The following is a 14,936-nucleotide window of genomic DNA, read 5'->3' on the forward strand; positions in this document are numbered from 1 at the left end:
CAACGTGCTTATTTAATATGATTGTTTCCTTTACCCTTTTTTTGCTCGGGCATTAGTCATAAAATAAAAGTGCATTTACAGACAATGGCATCTTAGAATCACAGAAATGCAGTGTGACCACTTACACCTTTCAGTCTGCAAAGAGCCCCCCTGCACCCCCAGGCACAGTGCCCGTAGCCCCGCCAGCACCGCCTGGGAGGCGGGGCTTCTCCACTGGGCCCCTTGCCATGTAGACCAGGGACGCCTCCCTTGTGGGGCCATCGTGTGCACTGGAGGATGTTGGCAGTCTCCCTGGCCCCACCCCGAGCTATGACAACGAAAGATGTCTCCAGACATTGGCAAAGACTCCCTGGGAAGAAACTGCCCCAGGAGAGCCACCACTGTAAGCCACCCTCTCCCTGTTTTCCCAGTGCTCTGGTCGGCCTGGGCTGCCTCCTGAGGCCCCAGGCCCTGCGCACACACTGTGGCCACACACTCACATGAAACGAGGGTTCACCTCCCTCCCATTAGACAGGCACTTCAGGCCTCTAACCAGCCGCTGCCCTCGGTCACTGACTGGCCCCACTGTACCCTCCGTGGGCACCTGAACACCTGCCCCAGTGGGCTGGCCCCCACCTTTTCTCTCCCTCCTGACTGGCTACTCGTCAGACCTTGGACAGACGCCGGGAGACCCCGGGTCCTGGCTCCCATCGAGCCCAGGAGGACTCTCCTCCCTCCCTTCTGAGGGGCCCCACGGAGCTCACCACCCCCAGGGCCTGGGGACAGGGGCTCTGAAGCACCGCGCACCCCGCCAGCCTCGTCTGCCTTTCTCGTTTTCCTCCTGCTGTACTTGGTCTGTCCCTTGCCAGCTCCGTGTCCCATTGCCTTGACCATCTCCACTTTATTTGTGTCCTCAGACAGATGTTGCACCCATCTGTGCTGTCCGGCCGTCTCTCCCCCGCCGGGGCTCCCGGAGCCCTGTGGACTGTGCTTGTGGGAGCTGCCCACCGTGCATTCACCAACTGTGCGTCCGCCCGGGCGCCTCCATCTGCCTCGTTCACATGGCTTCCTCGTCCACTGCTGCTGTCACCGCCTCCACGGCCTCCGTGGTCCCATTCTGTCTGAGTCCCCATCCTGACTGTCCCCCCTCTCTCAGGTTACCCGTGGGCTGTGTAAGTGCCTCTCCCAGACGCCTCTGCTCCCTGCCACACAGGGCGCAGGGCCTGTGGGCACACTGGGAGCTGAGGCCTGCAGCCAGTGGGCTCGCGCCTTTGCAGACCAGGCCCAGCCATGCGGAGGAGGGGGTTTGGGGCCACCTGGGGCAAACGCTTCCGCACCCTTTCTCCTGAGACACTAAGGTTTACACAGACAGCGTGTTGCGTGAACACTGGCGTCTGGCTCACCAGGCAGGGGACAGTGGGCAGAGGAAGTGAGGTGGCAGTCTGAGGGCACAGCTGGTGCCCGCCCAGACAGGGGGCCTGGGATGGCCTCCCCAGGTGGCTGCTCAGCCCCATTCTTTGTCCCTTTTCATTAAAACACTGTCTTGTGCCAGAACCAGGCTAGTGAATGGTCTTACCTGACCAGCCAAGACTGCACCCCCAAATCCTACCTCACTGCCCCCAGCCTCTCTCTTAAATATCCCCTGGCCCACCTCCAGTGCTTGCTAACCCGGGTTCCCCGACAGGAGCCACCTTATCTCCCCCTTCTCACTCCCCACACCACACCGTGTGAAGCCCGTGACACTGGCCCCTCTCCTCAGCCTGCAAGTGGTCAGAACCTTCCCGCCAGCACAGCAACCACATTGGCTGGGAACTGAATTCAGCAGCACAATTCGGTCACCCGCTCTCTGGGGTCGGCCTCGCCTGCCTGTCTCATGTGCACCCAGCACACATTTGTCTGCACTTTTGTCTTCAGTTTGAATAGGAAACCCTCCACTCAGAGGAACCCAGGGGACAGGCTGTTACTGCGGGCTACTGCAGTGCAAGTCTTTCCCCTTTGTTCCCCGGAATTAAGGATGGGAGCAGCTACGAGGGGCCAGGCAGCCGGCTGACCACAGGCCATCCCACACGCCCTCAGTCGGTCTCCTGCTAAAGAGACAACAGAACAGGCAGTGTCCAGGGGCAAAAGCAAGACAGGACTCTGAGCTCCCTCCCCCACTCCAAAAGTATTGCTTTCCCCCCCAAAATCTGAGCCCCTAATTTTCCTGCACCACGTGCCAGAACCTCGGGCACTGACCACAGGGGTTCTGGCCCCCACACGCTCCCTGAGGAGAGGAAATTCCTGATAAGGAGCAAGCAGGGTCTTGTGAGAGAACATGGCCCCTCCCGCAGCTGGGGTAGGACAGAGGGGGAAGACGAGAGAGGAGGGAGGAAGGAGAGGGGACACCTGCTTGGCCCCAGGTCCTGGGCTTGGGGGGGAGCTGATCAGGCAGCTGGGACTGTCTGGTCTCTGTCCTCCCACTTGACGTCACCAGTCATTTCTCAGTAGAGAGAAACATCAAGTTTGGGGCCTCCAAACACAAGAGACAGCTGCTAGAATAGGGGTGGGCATTTCTCTCTGCTCCCTAAAATGTCAGGTTAAGGCATGTGACGGGTCTGCCAAAAGAGGAAGCCACCCCCTTAGCCGCTTTGTTGGGTGGTCCTGACCTGGGGCTGGACCCCACCTGAGGGGGGCCAAATGCCCACAGGGAAAGTTCCGAGCTAGTCAGATGGGTGTTTGGCCCACAGGAAGCCCTCAGCATGTTCCCCTTTCATTCAGACGCTGAGTGTGGCTCAGTCCCCTGCCGTGGTGCCCTTTTGGGGTGCCTCCCACCCCTTGCTGGCCACTATGGCAACCCCACACATTAACCAACTTGGGTCTGGGTTTGGTGAGTTGGCTACGTGTGTGGATTTGCTCTGTGTGTGCGTGTGCGTGCGTGCGTGCGAGACTGCATTAAGGGTGCTGCTCCTAGGCCCTCCTGGAGGCCCCTCACCGTGAAGGTGGTAAATAGGCACAGAGGTTGGGGCTGGCGGTGCCACTTGCAGGTGACTACATGACACACCTGGCCCATGAACCACAATAAATACCCGGGGAACCCAGCACAGGACCCAGAGCACCCCCGATGATTTCACTGGTCTGGTGGTCAGAGACCCGTCGGGCCTTCAGAAACAGCCTCCTTCAGTCAGTCCCTTGGCCCCCGTCTCCCTGCATCCAAGCTACGCGGTGCTGGGAGCCCCCCACCCCCCAGGCCAGGGGCTGCCCTGCGCTCAGACCCACCGCCACCCCCTCCGGCCTCAGAATTCCGCCACAGACCTGGGAGCCTGGCATGTAACTATCAGACAGGTCTGTCGGCCATCAGTGTGACCCTTGCTTTTTTGTTTGGTTTTATTGTTGTCACAACCCACAGTTAAAAAAAAAAAAAAAAAAGTATATCTGACAGTGTAGCCCTGTATAAAAATGCATATACGTATAACATGAACAAAAATTCCACAAAGCAACATATACCTTTAGTCCACGCACCGAACTCAGATATCTTTAGTTCTATTCTTTTTTCAAAATTTGGTCAACACCCAGTAAATTGATTTCAACACCCCTGAAAGGGTCGAGACCCACAGTTTGAAAAACGCTTCTGTCCTCTGTTCACCAAACTGCAAGGCTCCCTCCTTCACAACTAGGCCACACTCACGTGCCAACTGTCCTCGCTTTCACTTAACCATCTCCTTTAAATTAACTCACTTTTTCCCCCAAATAAATTTCAATAAGAAGGAAAACTCCCTATCGTGACAGGAAAGGGAAAGCAGCACACCCGCCGTAAAGACAGGTAACCAGAAGCAACGGGGAAACAACGGTACTGATCTTGCTCAGCTCTGCGGGCCTGGCACCGGCCGGCATTCTGATCCTGAGACACGTTGCTAATGTTTAAAAGGAAGAAAGTGTGGGGAGGAGGCCGGCAAGTGCAGGAGTATCAAAGCCAGACCACCGCAGCCCTGTCCCCTTGGGTACCAGGCAAAGTGACAACCCAATGTTTGGGCCCTAATGAGTCAATGTTATATAATACTGTGGGGACATCACCTGAAACCCACCCTCAGGTGACCAAAACTTGCCTTAGCATCAGCTCTGTTGTACGGGGCAAGCCTGCAGACCAGAGGGGGACAGTACAGGCCCCAGGTCACACAACAATCAGGCGGGTGGCAGCGGCCAGGTCTTACTCGGCCACCCTCCCTGCCTCACCTTCCTCTGCAGTGACAGGCCTGCCAAGTGGGCACGAGGAGACACAGGTGAGACGGGCAGGAAACAAGGGTCGCCCACACTGAGTGCAGAGTCCGCCTACGTCTGTGCTGAGCCCAGGGAGTCCCCCAGGGAGCCATACGGACCCGGCCCATAGCCAGCCTCGCTCCCCACAAGTGCTGATGGAGCAGTCACAGGAGCCCCTGCTTCAGCCCAAACGGGAAAGGCAGGGCCACCACTCCTGGTTCCATCTCCCAAAAATGCCAGCCCCCTACAGTCACTAGTCATGGACGGCGTCACCCAGAAGCCACTTCCAGGAAGGTGATCTCAGAGGCCAGGGTTCCCCACTCTGGCACCCACCCCAGTGCTGGGCGGCATGAAGCAGAGACAGAGGTGAAGCTCCAGGGAGCAGGGAGACTGGCAGGCATGGGGTGGGGGTGCAAAGCCCTCTGGGGGGCGATTTTCGGCCAGGGTTTGCACGGAGCGTCCATGGAGAGACGGAGAGGTGGGCAGGAACGCTGGCGGCGGGGCAGCGAGGTGCAGGAGGCCTGCTGCTCAGGCATGGGGAGAGGCGGGTGGGGAGAAGCCCTGGCTCCGTCCACCCATGTCACCCTGTTACGCCCAGTACATAGGAACCCTCTGCCTCCAGCCAAGCCAGGGGCATGCAGGTTTGTGTGCTCAGTAGAGGTTCCTATTGTTGAGTGAAAACCTTCTGTTAATGCCATCTGCTTCCAAGCTGTGACCCTCCCTGTGTCCCTTACCTGGGGATGTACCTCACCGACCTGGCCTTCATCGAGGAAGGGACGCCCAACTACACGGAGGACGGCCTGGTCAACTTCTCCAAGATGCGAATGGTGCGTTTCCCACAGCGGAGCGGGGTCGGGGCCCCAACACACAGCCCCAGCCCTGGGCCCGCCAGGTAGGGCCCACCGGCTTGGCCGACGGGAACCGGGACTCCGGTTAACGAGCAGTTAGTGCTTGGCCACCCCGAGCCAGCCTTACTGCACCCCCTCCTGTAATGCCCACACTTGGGGGGGTACGCGTGGCGTCCTCCACCTCCACCTTACAGAGGAGCACAGGCTGGAGGCTCCTGCAGCAGCCAAGGTCGCCCCTACGTAAAGGCAGAGTCACGTCGAGAGCCCTGTGTGTCTGGCTCCGAAGCCCATGGCTTCATCCGCACCCTGTCCGTTCTGTCCAGATAAACACAGGCTTTATGCGCCGGACAGTCACTTAGGCAGCAGCTCCCAAGCCAGCAGGTGTCAGATTTCCTCAGAACCTGGGACCTGGGAGGGGAGAGGAGGCCCCTGAGAGCAGGGAGCCTGGCTTCCTCCATCTCCTCTCCCCTCCACACTTGAAGCGGAGAGCCTCTGCTTGCATCGGGTTTGTAGGCGGCTCCACCTAAGGTTTTGTTTAATAGGCAGGGTTTCTCTGTGGAACGCAGGTTGGGAGCCCTGTTTTGGGGGTGGGGGAGCCTGCACATCGGGGGCACTCAGAGTGCGGCAGACGCCTTTACCTGCTTTAAGATGTTGACTAGGCCCACTGCTCAAACGGATTGTTTCTCTCAATCACAAGTGTCACCCACGGCAGCCCACTGCTGGTTCAAAGGAAACGACAGTGCCTCCGTGGGGCCTCCCCAGAGCTACGCCTGTGGGAAGCAGATGTGCCTGTCCTGGCCCTGCGAAGTGGGGGGCGGCACTGGAGAGCAGCCTGTCTTTACCTGGAACTCTCCTTCCTTCCCACAGATATCCCACATCATCCGAGAGATTCGCCAGTTTCAACAGACCGCCTACAAAATAGAACACCAAGCAAAGGTAAGGGTGGCATTCTCACGGTCACTGCCGCTCCTATGGGAGCTGGACCTGCCCCCGCAGGGTGGATCGTCACGTCGAATCTGCCTGAAGACGTGCTGCGCTGCCAGCCTCTCTGAAAGGCAATACGCTCACTAGTCATCAAGGGCGCACGGCACGCACGGCGAGAAGCCCCCCAGCCGCCACGGTCCCCTCCACTTCTTGTGTCCATGCAAACACAAGTAAACAGTTTCCCAAATGACACAGTCAGGTACCATCTACGGAGCAGAGCGTCCTCGCTCCCTCCTGGCTGCAGGGAAAGCCAGCCTTCTGTAACGATGGACAGTTGGGTGGTTCGCTTTTGATGCTAAAGACAAGGAGAGAAACAAACCACCTGATGGCACAGGGAACGGAAAGCGCTGTGACAGCGTGAACCCCCAGCCTGTGCCTGTCGGGGCTGGAGAGACCGCCTGGGAGGAGGCACCCAGTGGGGCAGGGCACAGGTGGGGGCCCCCCTTCTGAGGCAAGCAGGGAGTAGCCTCCGACAGGCCTGAACCAGGGGATGTAGGCTCCTGGGGCCTCGTCCTAAGGACGACAGGGAGCCCTGACGGGCTTACAGAGCTGGACTCGTCGTGAGTAGATGGCGAGGCTGCCAGGAGAGTGGTTGGCATGTTAGTCTCAGTTCCGTCTTCAAACCCGGCACTGTTAGCCCCATTTTTCAGATAACACAACTGAGATTGGCTAATCCAGACTCCGGCTCCCAATCCCTTGATCTTTATCTCTGCCCAGAGAGCTGTTCACTTTATATCCACTTAACTTTCTAGTTGGCAGCTCACAAAAGTATCCAGCTCCAGACACACCCCAAGCACACCAGAAAATCAAGCTCTTACTGGGCCTCCTGTCTCCTGTCCTCGGTAATAGCTTTGCTTTGTAAGAATCCGTTTTCTGCCATGCTCTGTGAACTCGGAATCTGTCTCACAGCCAATGGCCGTATTGGAGAAAAACATCAGCAGACTAACCACTTGGGCCACCTTTTCCTTGCTCTGCATGCCCTCTCTCAATCCGCAAGCACGTCCTGAACGCGTCCTATGCGCCAGGCACTGCACTGGGCCTCGGGCCCCTTCTCCTTCAACTCCCTTGAGCCCCAAGTGCGGTACAAATACATGTCACTGCCCTTCGCATCCTTTCACTAACAGCTTTGCACTGGTGCCATTTGCTGCCAGGTTCCCGCCAGAGCAGAACTTTTTAGGAAAACTCATCCTGAGCACTGCTCATTCTGGAGGAGGGCTTGGCAGGGTCCAGACTTGCGTGCTCTGGAAAGGGCGGTTCACAGGAAGCTATAGCGAGGCATAAAAGGCGAGTTTCCCACATGGCCGTGAAGCGGCCGTCCTTATCGGGGGGTGTGGGTTCCTCGGGACTGTGCTATCTGAACGCGTCTTCCTGGGGGGGCTGCGGTGGGCCCCCAGTCAGACCTGTACTCATGTGACTGGTAATCGGCAGACAGACCTGCGATTCCACCCCTCACGTAGCCCAGACGCACGCAACAGAGGCTTGGTTTTTCTCAAGCAGCTCTCGGGAGACTCCCTAGTACATAATAAGAAAGATCATTTCTGTCTTCCTTCTGCTCTGGGATTCTGCGGGGGAAACTGAACCTTTGGTTCGACAACTGACAAATAAGTGAGCTTTGCAAGGACTCTTTGCAGCTGGGGCCACCCATGAGGTTGGGCTCCGAGCTCTCCTTGCACATTTAATGTGCGGGGACGCAGCAAACACTGGGGAGCAGCGTGGAGTGGGGGACAGGAGGACAGACGATGATTTCTCTGTGCGGGGAGTCTTCCTGATTCCCACGCTAAGACTGTGCCTCTGAGTGAGCAGCAGGAGAAAAGGGAAGCTTCTCTCACGCAGCCTACTCCACTTTCCGGTCTTGGGGGACCCTCTGTCAGTGCGAATGTGACCCTCATGTTTAAGTACATTTTTCCAATGTACACAAACCCTGAAAGAATTGTAAACACCCATACACCTGCTGCCTAGATTCTACACTGGACATTTCACATCCGTGTTTTAGTATGAGCCCCAAATACTTCACCTAGTGTTCACCAAAGAGCAGCCGTCAGGATCCTTCTGGCCATATGTCATTTTGCGTTACTGCTGAGCCAATGCTAACAAACAACAAACACTATGACAAACAATGTTGAGACAACACCACTGAAGGCATCTTTGCCTGCCGTGCCAGTCAGAGCGCCCGGTTCCCGGGGACATGCGGGGTCCACAATGCCCTCACCCTGCCACTGCTTTCTTTCTCGCCTCTTTCTCAGGTAACCCAATATCTACTGGACCAATCTTTTGTAATGGACGAAGAGAGCCTCTACGAGTCCTCTCTCCGGATAGAGCCCAAGCCGCCCACCTGAAGCTGCGGGGTGCAGACCCGCCGCCCACGGACACACGCTGTGACGCTGTACATACTCGTTGGGTCTCTCTGGATTCTCTTCTTTAGTACGTGCTTCTCCAAACACACAAATCCATTCCTGCCCGAGTCCTGTAGAGCCAGACTGTGAATTTGTGCACCGTTTGAGACGCCGCCTGCCCGCCCTCCCAGCCCTCGTCTCCTGCAACGCCTGGTCCTTCCCACAGCTCTGCTCCTCGTCTGCCCTACCCAGCCCGTCGCTCTGCAAAGGAGGGAACACAGAGCCCGCCCGCAGCCCAGGGCCTGGGCTCAGCGGCCCCCAGCAGCCTGCCAGCATGTTCCATGTAGTTATTATAACTGGGTGGGGGTGGGGGGGCGGGAGGGGGAACCATACCCTGAAGTCATCATCGACAGATCTTCTCGCTGATGGTGACGCATTTCCAAAGCAGCTTTGTCAGCCAAAAGCGCAGGTCTCAAAACTCCCTGTCTCCCTGTCACCTGCCGGAGACCCACACCCCATGACATGACCACGTGGCCATGTCACCCAGGCAGCCCGGCGCTCCTTGCTCTAGGAATACCACCAGCTAGACAGCATGAATAGCAGTCTCAGTAACACCGGACGAGGCCCCGGGACCCACGAGGAAAACGGAATCACAACACAAAGCCGACTTCTGCCCAGCGCTGCCGGCATTCCCTGCAGGGCGGGAACACACGAAAACGTCACTTTTCCTCTTGCAGCGCCTGCTGGCCGCTTCCAGCTTACATGAGATGCTCTAAGTCTGTACGCCTCGTGACAACAGTCCCGCACTCTAGGATTAGGAAGCGGTAACCACGTGTTTTATTGCATAGCCTCTAGTCCGTCTTGACGCCTCTCAGCAGGAAGGCAGTGCCGTAGTGCTTATTCTGTGAATAGTCCCCCATTTTTACACTGTACAGGACAGACCACAGGTTAACGCTGACGTGGCAGGCACGCTCCACTGCGACAGACAGACAGGCAACTCTGCTGTAAGCAATACCCAGTGGTGTGGGAATCCTACTTCAAGTCCTAAAATATTTCAACTTACGGCTTGTTTGGAAAACAGAAATTTCCATTTTTGTAAAAATCTATGTTTCCTGATTACCTCTTGCTAATAAATCTATTCTATCTCAGGGTGAACAGTGAGTATGGAGGGGTTTCACTCATTCGCTGCATCCAAGTGGGTACTGGATGAACACTTGGCCTTATCAGGCAAGTGACAAGAACACCACCTCTGCTTTTCATGAGGACTCACAGTCTCATGGGGACACGATTTCGGTTACCAGGAATGAATCGCTAGAAACGATTTCCGTTATCTGTCCGAGTTGTGCGGGTCACCAGGCCCAGCTGGCGGCTCTTGCGTGGGGTCTCTCATGAGGTGAGGTCACACATCCACGGGGTCTCAGGCAGAAGCTAAGAGGCTTCCGCTGACCTAGCATCAGAATTCCCAGAACATCACACCCACAATATTCATAACAATAACATTCTAATATAATTTTTTAAAAGTCAAAATTCATGTAAAACTCTAACGCGAAGAAAATACCAGAATTTTCAGCAAGGACAGGATCGGTATTACCGAGTTTTCCTTCCGCCTTAGCACCAGCTTCGTGCCCCTTCTGCACGTGAACCACAGACGGCTCTCGTCCCCGAAAGGAGACAGCATGCTCCGGCTGTGGGTGGTTCGTGGGGAGAGGTGGCACGCTGGGTTAGCCTCTCTGCTTGCCTGTGTCTGGCTGTTTGGCTTTTCAGGGTGTCTGTTGCCTCCAACCCCACGAAGGAGCTTTTTAAATTCAGCCCACAAGAGCAGACTGGCCCAGGTCCCCGGTTTCCTTCAGGGTAAGTGGGTTCACAATGGCAAATGGTGCTGCCCGTTGGCCTCTGGTCGCCGCTCACCAGCCTCTCGCTCTCGCTGTGTTTAATGATCATGGTCGCTTTCCCAACCTTGGCCCTGTGGAGGCCTCGGTGGCTGCGGGAGAGGGGTGCTGGTTGGTGGCTGTCACGGGCGGGCGTGTGAAGGTGCCGCCCAGGTGTTTGTCAAGCCCTGCCTGTGTATTCCTCGGCACCCAGCTCCCAGCCACCCTCCTGACTCCCTGACCGCAGAGCCCTCCTGCCCCAGCTGGAGTGGGACCACAAAGCAAAGAGCCTCACGTTCTAGTCCAGCCCACGGCTTAGTGCCAGCCTCCATGTGGGCGCCCTCTGCCACTTCAAACTCAGCCAGACCACACTGACATCACCAGCTTCTAACCACACCGGCACCTTCCCACAGCCCCACACGGTTGTGCAAGCCAGGAACCCAGAGGTCACCCATGACTCCCACATCCAAGGACTCACCAGGGCCAGCTGATGTCAGCCTCCAAATTGTCTTTCCAGTCAGGTGACAGCTCCTCACCGCCTCTGTCACCACCCCATACCAGCAGCTCTCACACTTTTTGGTCTACAGGACCGCTCTACATGCTTAAAAATTATTGAGAACCTTACATAAGTGCATTCTATCAGTTGATAAAATTGTATTACTGATTAGTGTGTTCAAAACTAAAACTTTCGGGAAAAAATAAAAAAATAATAAAATTTCACTGCTTATTTTAAAAAAAAACCTGAACTTTGGGAAACTTTTAAAGTAATTAGTTATGAATTCATTTAAAAATGACAATAATGCCAGTAATTCCTCTTCTGAGTATAGGAGGCTAAAAGACAACCTACAGAGCGGGAGAAAATATTTTTGCTAATCATGTATCTGCAAAACAGTTTAGTATCCAGAATATATTGAAAGAAGTCTTACAACTCAATAACAAAAAAACAAATCAATTTTGAAAAGCAGGCAAAGGACTTGCATAGACATTTCTCCAAAGAAGACACACAAATGGCCAGTAAGCACATGGAAAGATGCTCAACGCCACTGGTCATTAAGGAAATGCAAATCGCAACCATAATAAGACACTACTTCACATTCACTAAGAGGGCTATGATAAGAATTTTAAAAATAAAAACGGAAAATAACTTTCTGCAAGAGAAATAGGAACCTCACACATTGCTGGTGGGATTGTAAAATGGTGCAGCTGCTGTGAAAAACTGCCTGATAGTTCCTCAAAAAGTGACACAAACAGTCACCCTATAACCCAGCAATTCCACTCGTAGGTGTAGACCCAAGAGAACAGAAAATATGTCCGGCAGGAACTTGTACTCAAGTGCTCACAGCAGCACCATTCACAATAGCCAAACGGTGAAAGCAGCCCAACGTCATCAACAGACGCGTGGGTAACCAGTGTGGTGCATACATTTCAGCCTTAAAAAGGAAACATGACGGGCACATGCTTCAGTTTGGATGAACCCTGAAAACATTATGCCAAGTGGAAGAAGCCAGACACAAAATGTCACATGTCATATGATCCTTTCACATGAAATGTCCAGGAACTGACAAATCCATAGAGAATGAGAACAGATCAATGGTTGCCATGGGGGTGGGGCAGGGGGAAACGGGGCGTGCTTACTTAAGGGGTGTGCGGTGTTCTGTAGGGGTGACAAAGTTTTGAAACAAGAGAGAGGTGGTGGTTGTATTAACACTAATGCACTAAACACCCCAAACTGTACACTTTAAAATGGTCAACTGCATGTTATGTGTTTCACCTCAAGGGAGAAAGAGAGAGAGAGAGAGAGAGAGAGAGAGAGAGACAGAAAGAAGGAAAGGTAACTACTCATTGAAAAGCGCTCCAGTCACCAGAGATGAGTTAGATAAATTGACAGGAAAACTCTGAATTGTATACTTTAAAGTGGTTAATTGGATGCTATGCTACATTTTACTCCTGTTTAAAAAAATAAAATAAAAAATAAAGCGGGTACCAGTCAGAGAGCTTTCGGAGGAAGTGACGGAACTGGGCCTTGGAGGAACAGAAATGGCCAGGGCTTCTGGCTGAGCGGAGCGGGGAAGGGCGCCCGGGATGAGGAAGAGTGAAGGACAGCCGTGCAGGGAGCTGGGACGGAGCCCAGGGAGCCAGGAGACCAGGTAGGCGGCAGGTGGGGGAGGCCGGCGGTGGCGGAATCATCCCGAGCTTGATGGTGAAATCGCAGGCTCGTTCTCGCCCGGCCTGATTCCATTTCATTCAGTCAGCCCCTTATCAGCCCTTATCACAGCATATGCAATATTATTTGTTTACTGGGCAATTATTACCCACACTCAGACCAAATGACTCATGGCCCAGAAACAGTCAAGGCCCATTTCTCACTTCGGGGAAGGGAAGTCAGCAACGTCCTACTTACGCGGGGCAGGGTCCAGGCAAACTTGCTGACCTTCTAGAGTCACTGCCTCTTCAGGGGCTGGGGCCTCCCCGTGGCCCCAGCCACCGCTTCCTCTCCCTTCGTTGCCTCCAAGCCTCACACACACGTACGCCCACTCTTGTTCCACTCCAGAGTCCTCTCCTGGCACCCACAAGCCTCATTAAGAGGTGAGCACAGCACCTCCAGAGCTCTCCTGTGCAGGACGCAAAGCCCTTCAAACATCACCCTCAATAGTGCAAGCCTCTGACCATCGGACTCGGAATAACCAGTAATGACAACTGATGCTGCTGCCACCACTGGCGTGTGGCTTGCAGTGTGTCAGGCTTGGGACTCGAGCACAAACACTCGCTACTATTTTTACCCCCATTTCAGTGAAGACGCCAAGATACAGGAAAGCTGAGTTTCCAAGTTAGCTATGGCCACCAACTCAGACCATCGGCCACTCAGGTGCAAACGGGCTGTAAACCCACCAGCTCTGCAAGACACCCTCCAACACAGTACAGGATAAAGCGTGACAGTGTGGGGTGCAGAGGTTCAGGGAAGAACCTGAAGTTTCGGTGCAGGAGGAAAGGTGTGGAGGTGGAGCTCCCAGGACAGGGAGCTCACCTGCAGGCTCATGAGGAGTGCAGTGGGCGGACATTACAACTGAGGCAGGGCTATCCTGTGGGGCTTCAGGGACACTTATACAAGTCCTGCGTTCCTTACCTTTCTCTCTACGAACTCTCTGCTCACCCATGTGTACATCCATCCACCCCTCCTTCCATCCAGCCAGCCAGCTAGCCATCATCCATTCATCCTTCCGTCATCCACCCATTTATCCATCCATCACTCTTCCTTCCTTCCTTCCTTCCTTCCTTCCTTCCTTCCTTCCTTCCTTCCGTCATTCAGCCATAAAGCCATTTTCTCATACATCCACCCTGTGCTTCTATCCACTCATCCATACATGCCTCCCTACAGATAGTCATCGGGCAACGCCTTAGGCAATCCTCTGCCCACCTACTGTAAAATCAGCACGTGGGTGTGGAGAGAGCCCCACCACTTACCAGCCGGCCTACTTAACTTCCCCAAGTCTCAGTTTCTTCATCTAGAAAGTGGGTATGTGTACACCCAGAGCACTGAATAACAAAAATCAAGTACACAGTAGCTACTACATCCCATTGTTATTGCACTTATTATTATTATTATTATTGCTACTATTACAAGATGCTTGCAGGGGAGTGCAATCTGTGAGTGGCCCAGCTTCTATGCTCAGACGTTGACTCTGATGGGTGATGTGGAAAACCAGCTACTAAACCTGTGGGTAACAGTTGGGGAGGGGATAAAGTTCTAGGGAGAAAAGGGGTAAAGCAGCAAATTTGCCGGAAAAAAAAGCGTAAAGGGAAGTGGGCAGGCAAGAGTCAGGAGAAGAGTTGGCTGGAGGCACGCTGCAGGCCTGGAGGTGAGGAAGGTGGGCAGGCCTCGGGCTCACCTCCACTCACCTCCTGAGCTGGCAGATGCTACTTCTGTACAGAACTCTGGACCCTGTGGGCCAGGGGTTCAAACTCCAGCTCTTACGAGTTGTGTGGCCTGAGGCCAGTCACTTACGTGCCTCAGTCATTTCATCTATATAATGGGGATAAATAGTAAGAATTAAGAAAGTGTACCCTGTTTCCCCAAAAATAAGACCTAGCCGGACAATCAGCTCTAATGTGTCTTTTGGAGCAAAAATTAATATAAGACCCGGTATTATATTATATATTTATTACATTATATTATACCCTGTCTTGTATTATAGTAAAATAAGACCGGCTCTTACATTAATTTTTGCTCCCAAAGACGCATTCGAGCTGACCGCCCGGCTGGGTCCCATTTCCGGGGAAGTACGGTACTCACGTAAAGCACTGGGCGCTGCATCTGAGTCACCCTGAAGGGGGCGGTGAGCCCTGTGCTCCCTTCGCCAGAAGTACAGGAAGGCTCCGGCCTCGCTCCGTGCACATGGAGCCTTGGCCACACCCAGTCCGTGCCACCTCGGCACCATCAGCCTGGGCACCGCACCGGGTGTATTAGTTCTTACGGCTGCGTAACAAACTGCTACAAACTTACAGGTTTAAAAGAACACAAATTTATCACCTCACGTCCTGGAGGTCAGAAGTCCACATACAGTCTGGTTCCTCTGCTCCAGGTCTCGCGTGGCTGAAAGTGAGGTGTCAGCCAGGCTGCCTTCCTTTCTGGACGGCTCTGCTTCCAAGCTTATTCGGTTGTTGCCAGAATTCAGTTCCACGCGGTTGTGGGA

The 14,936-nt window shown here is 54.4% G+C and overlaps 1 protein-coding gene across 7 annotated transcripts in view; it reads left to right on the top strand.

Moving 5' to 3' along the window:
- The window catches only part of RASGRF1 (Ras protein specific guanine nucleotide releasing factor 1), a 63,479-nt gene extending 53,947 nt beyond the window's left edge, over positions 1 to 9,532 (top strand). For 3 of the 7 annotated variants that reach the window (XM_074317371.1, XM_074317372.1, XM_074317374.1), the window contains exons 25-26: positions 897 to 1,151; positions 4,922 to 5,039. In XM_074317371.1, the coding sequence (XP_074173472.1) occupies positions 897 to 1,117 (221 nt within the window). In that variant the 3' untranslated portion in view covers positions 1,118 to 1,151; positions 4,922 to 5,039. Of the gene's footprint in view, positions 1 to 896; positions 1,152 to 4,921; positions 5,040 to 5,927; positions 5,997 to 8,287 lie in introns of those variants that run through there. The other 4 variants (XM_074317369.1, XM_074317375.1, XM_074317373.1 and 1 more) reach the window with 2 other exon arrangements.
- The last annotated feature ends 5,404 nt before the right edge of the window (positions 9,533 to 14,936 follow it).

The sequence above is a fragment of the Rhinolophus sinicus genome, linkage group LG13 (assembly GCF_036562045.2).
Source record: "Rhinolophus sinicus isolate RSC01 linkage group LG13, ASM3656204v1, whole genome shotgun sequence".
In the NCBI taxonomy this organism is placed as follows: domain Eukaryota; kingdom Metazoa; phylum Chordata; class Mammalia; order Chiroptera; family Rhinolophidae; genus Rhinolophus; species Rhinolophus sinicus.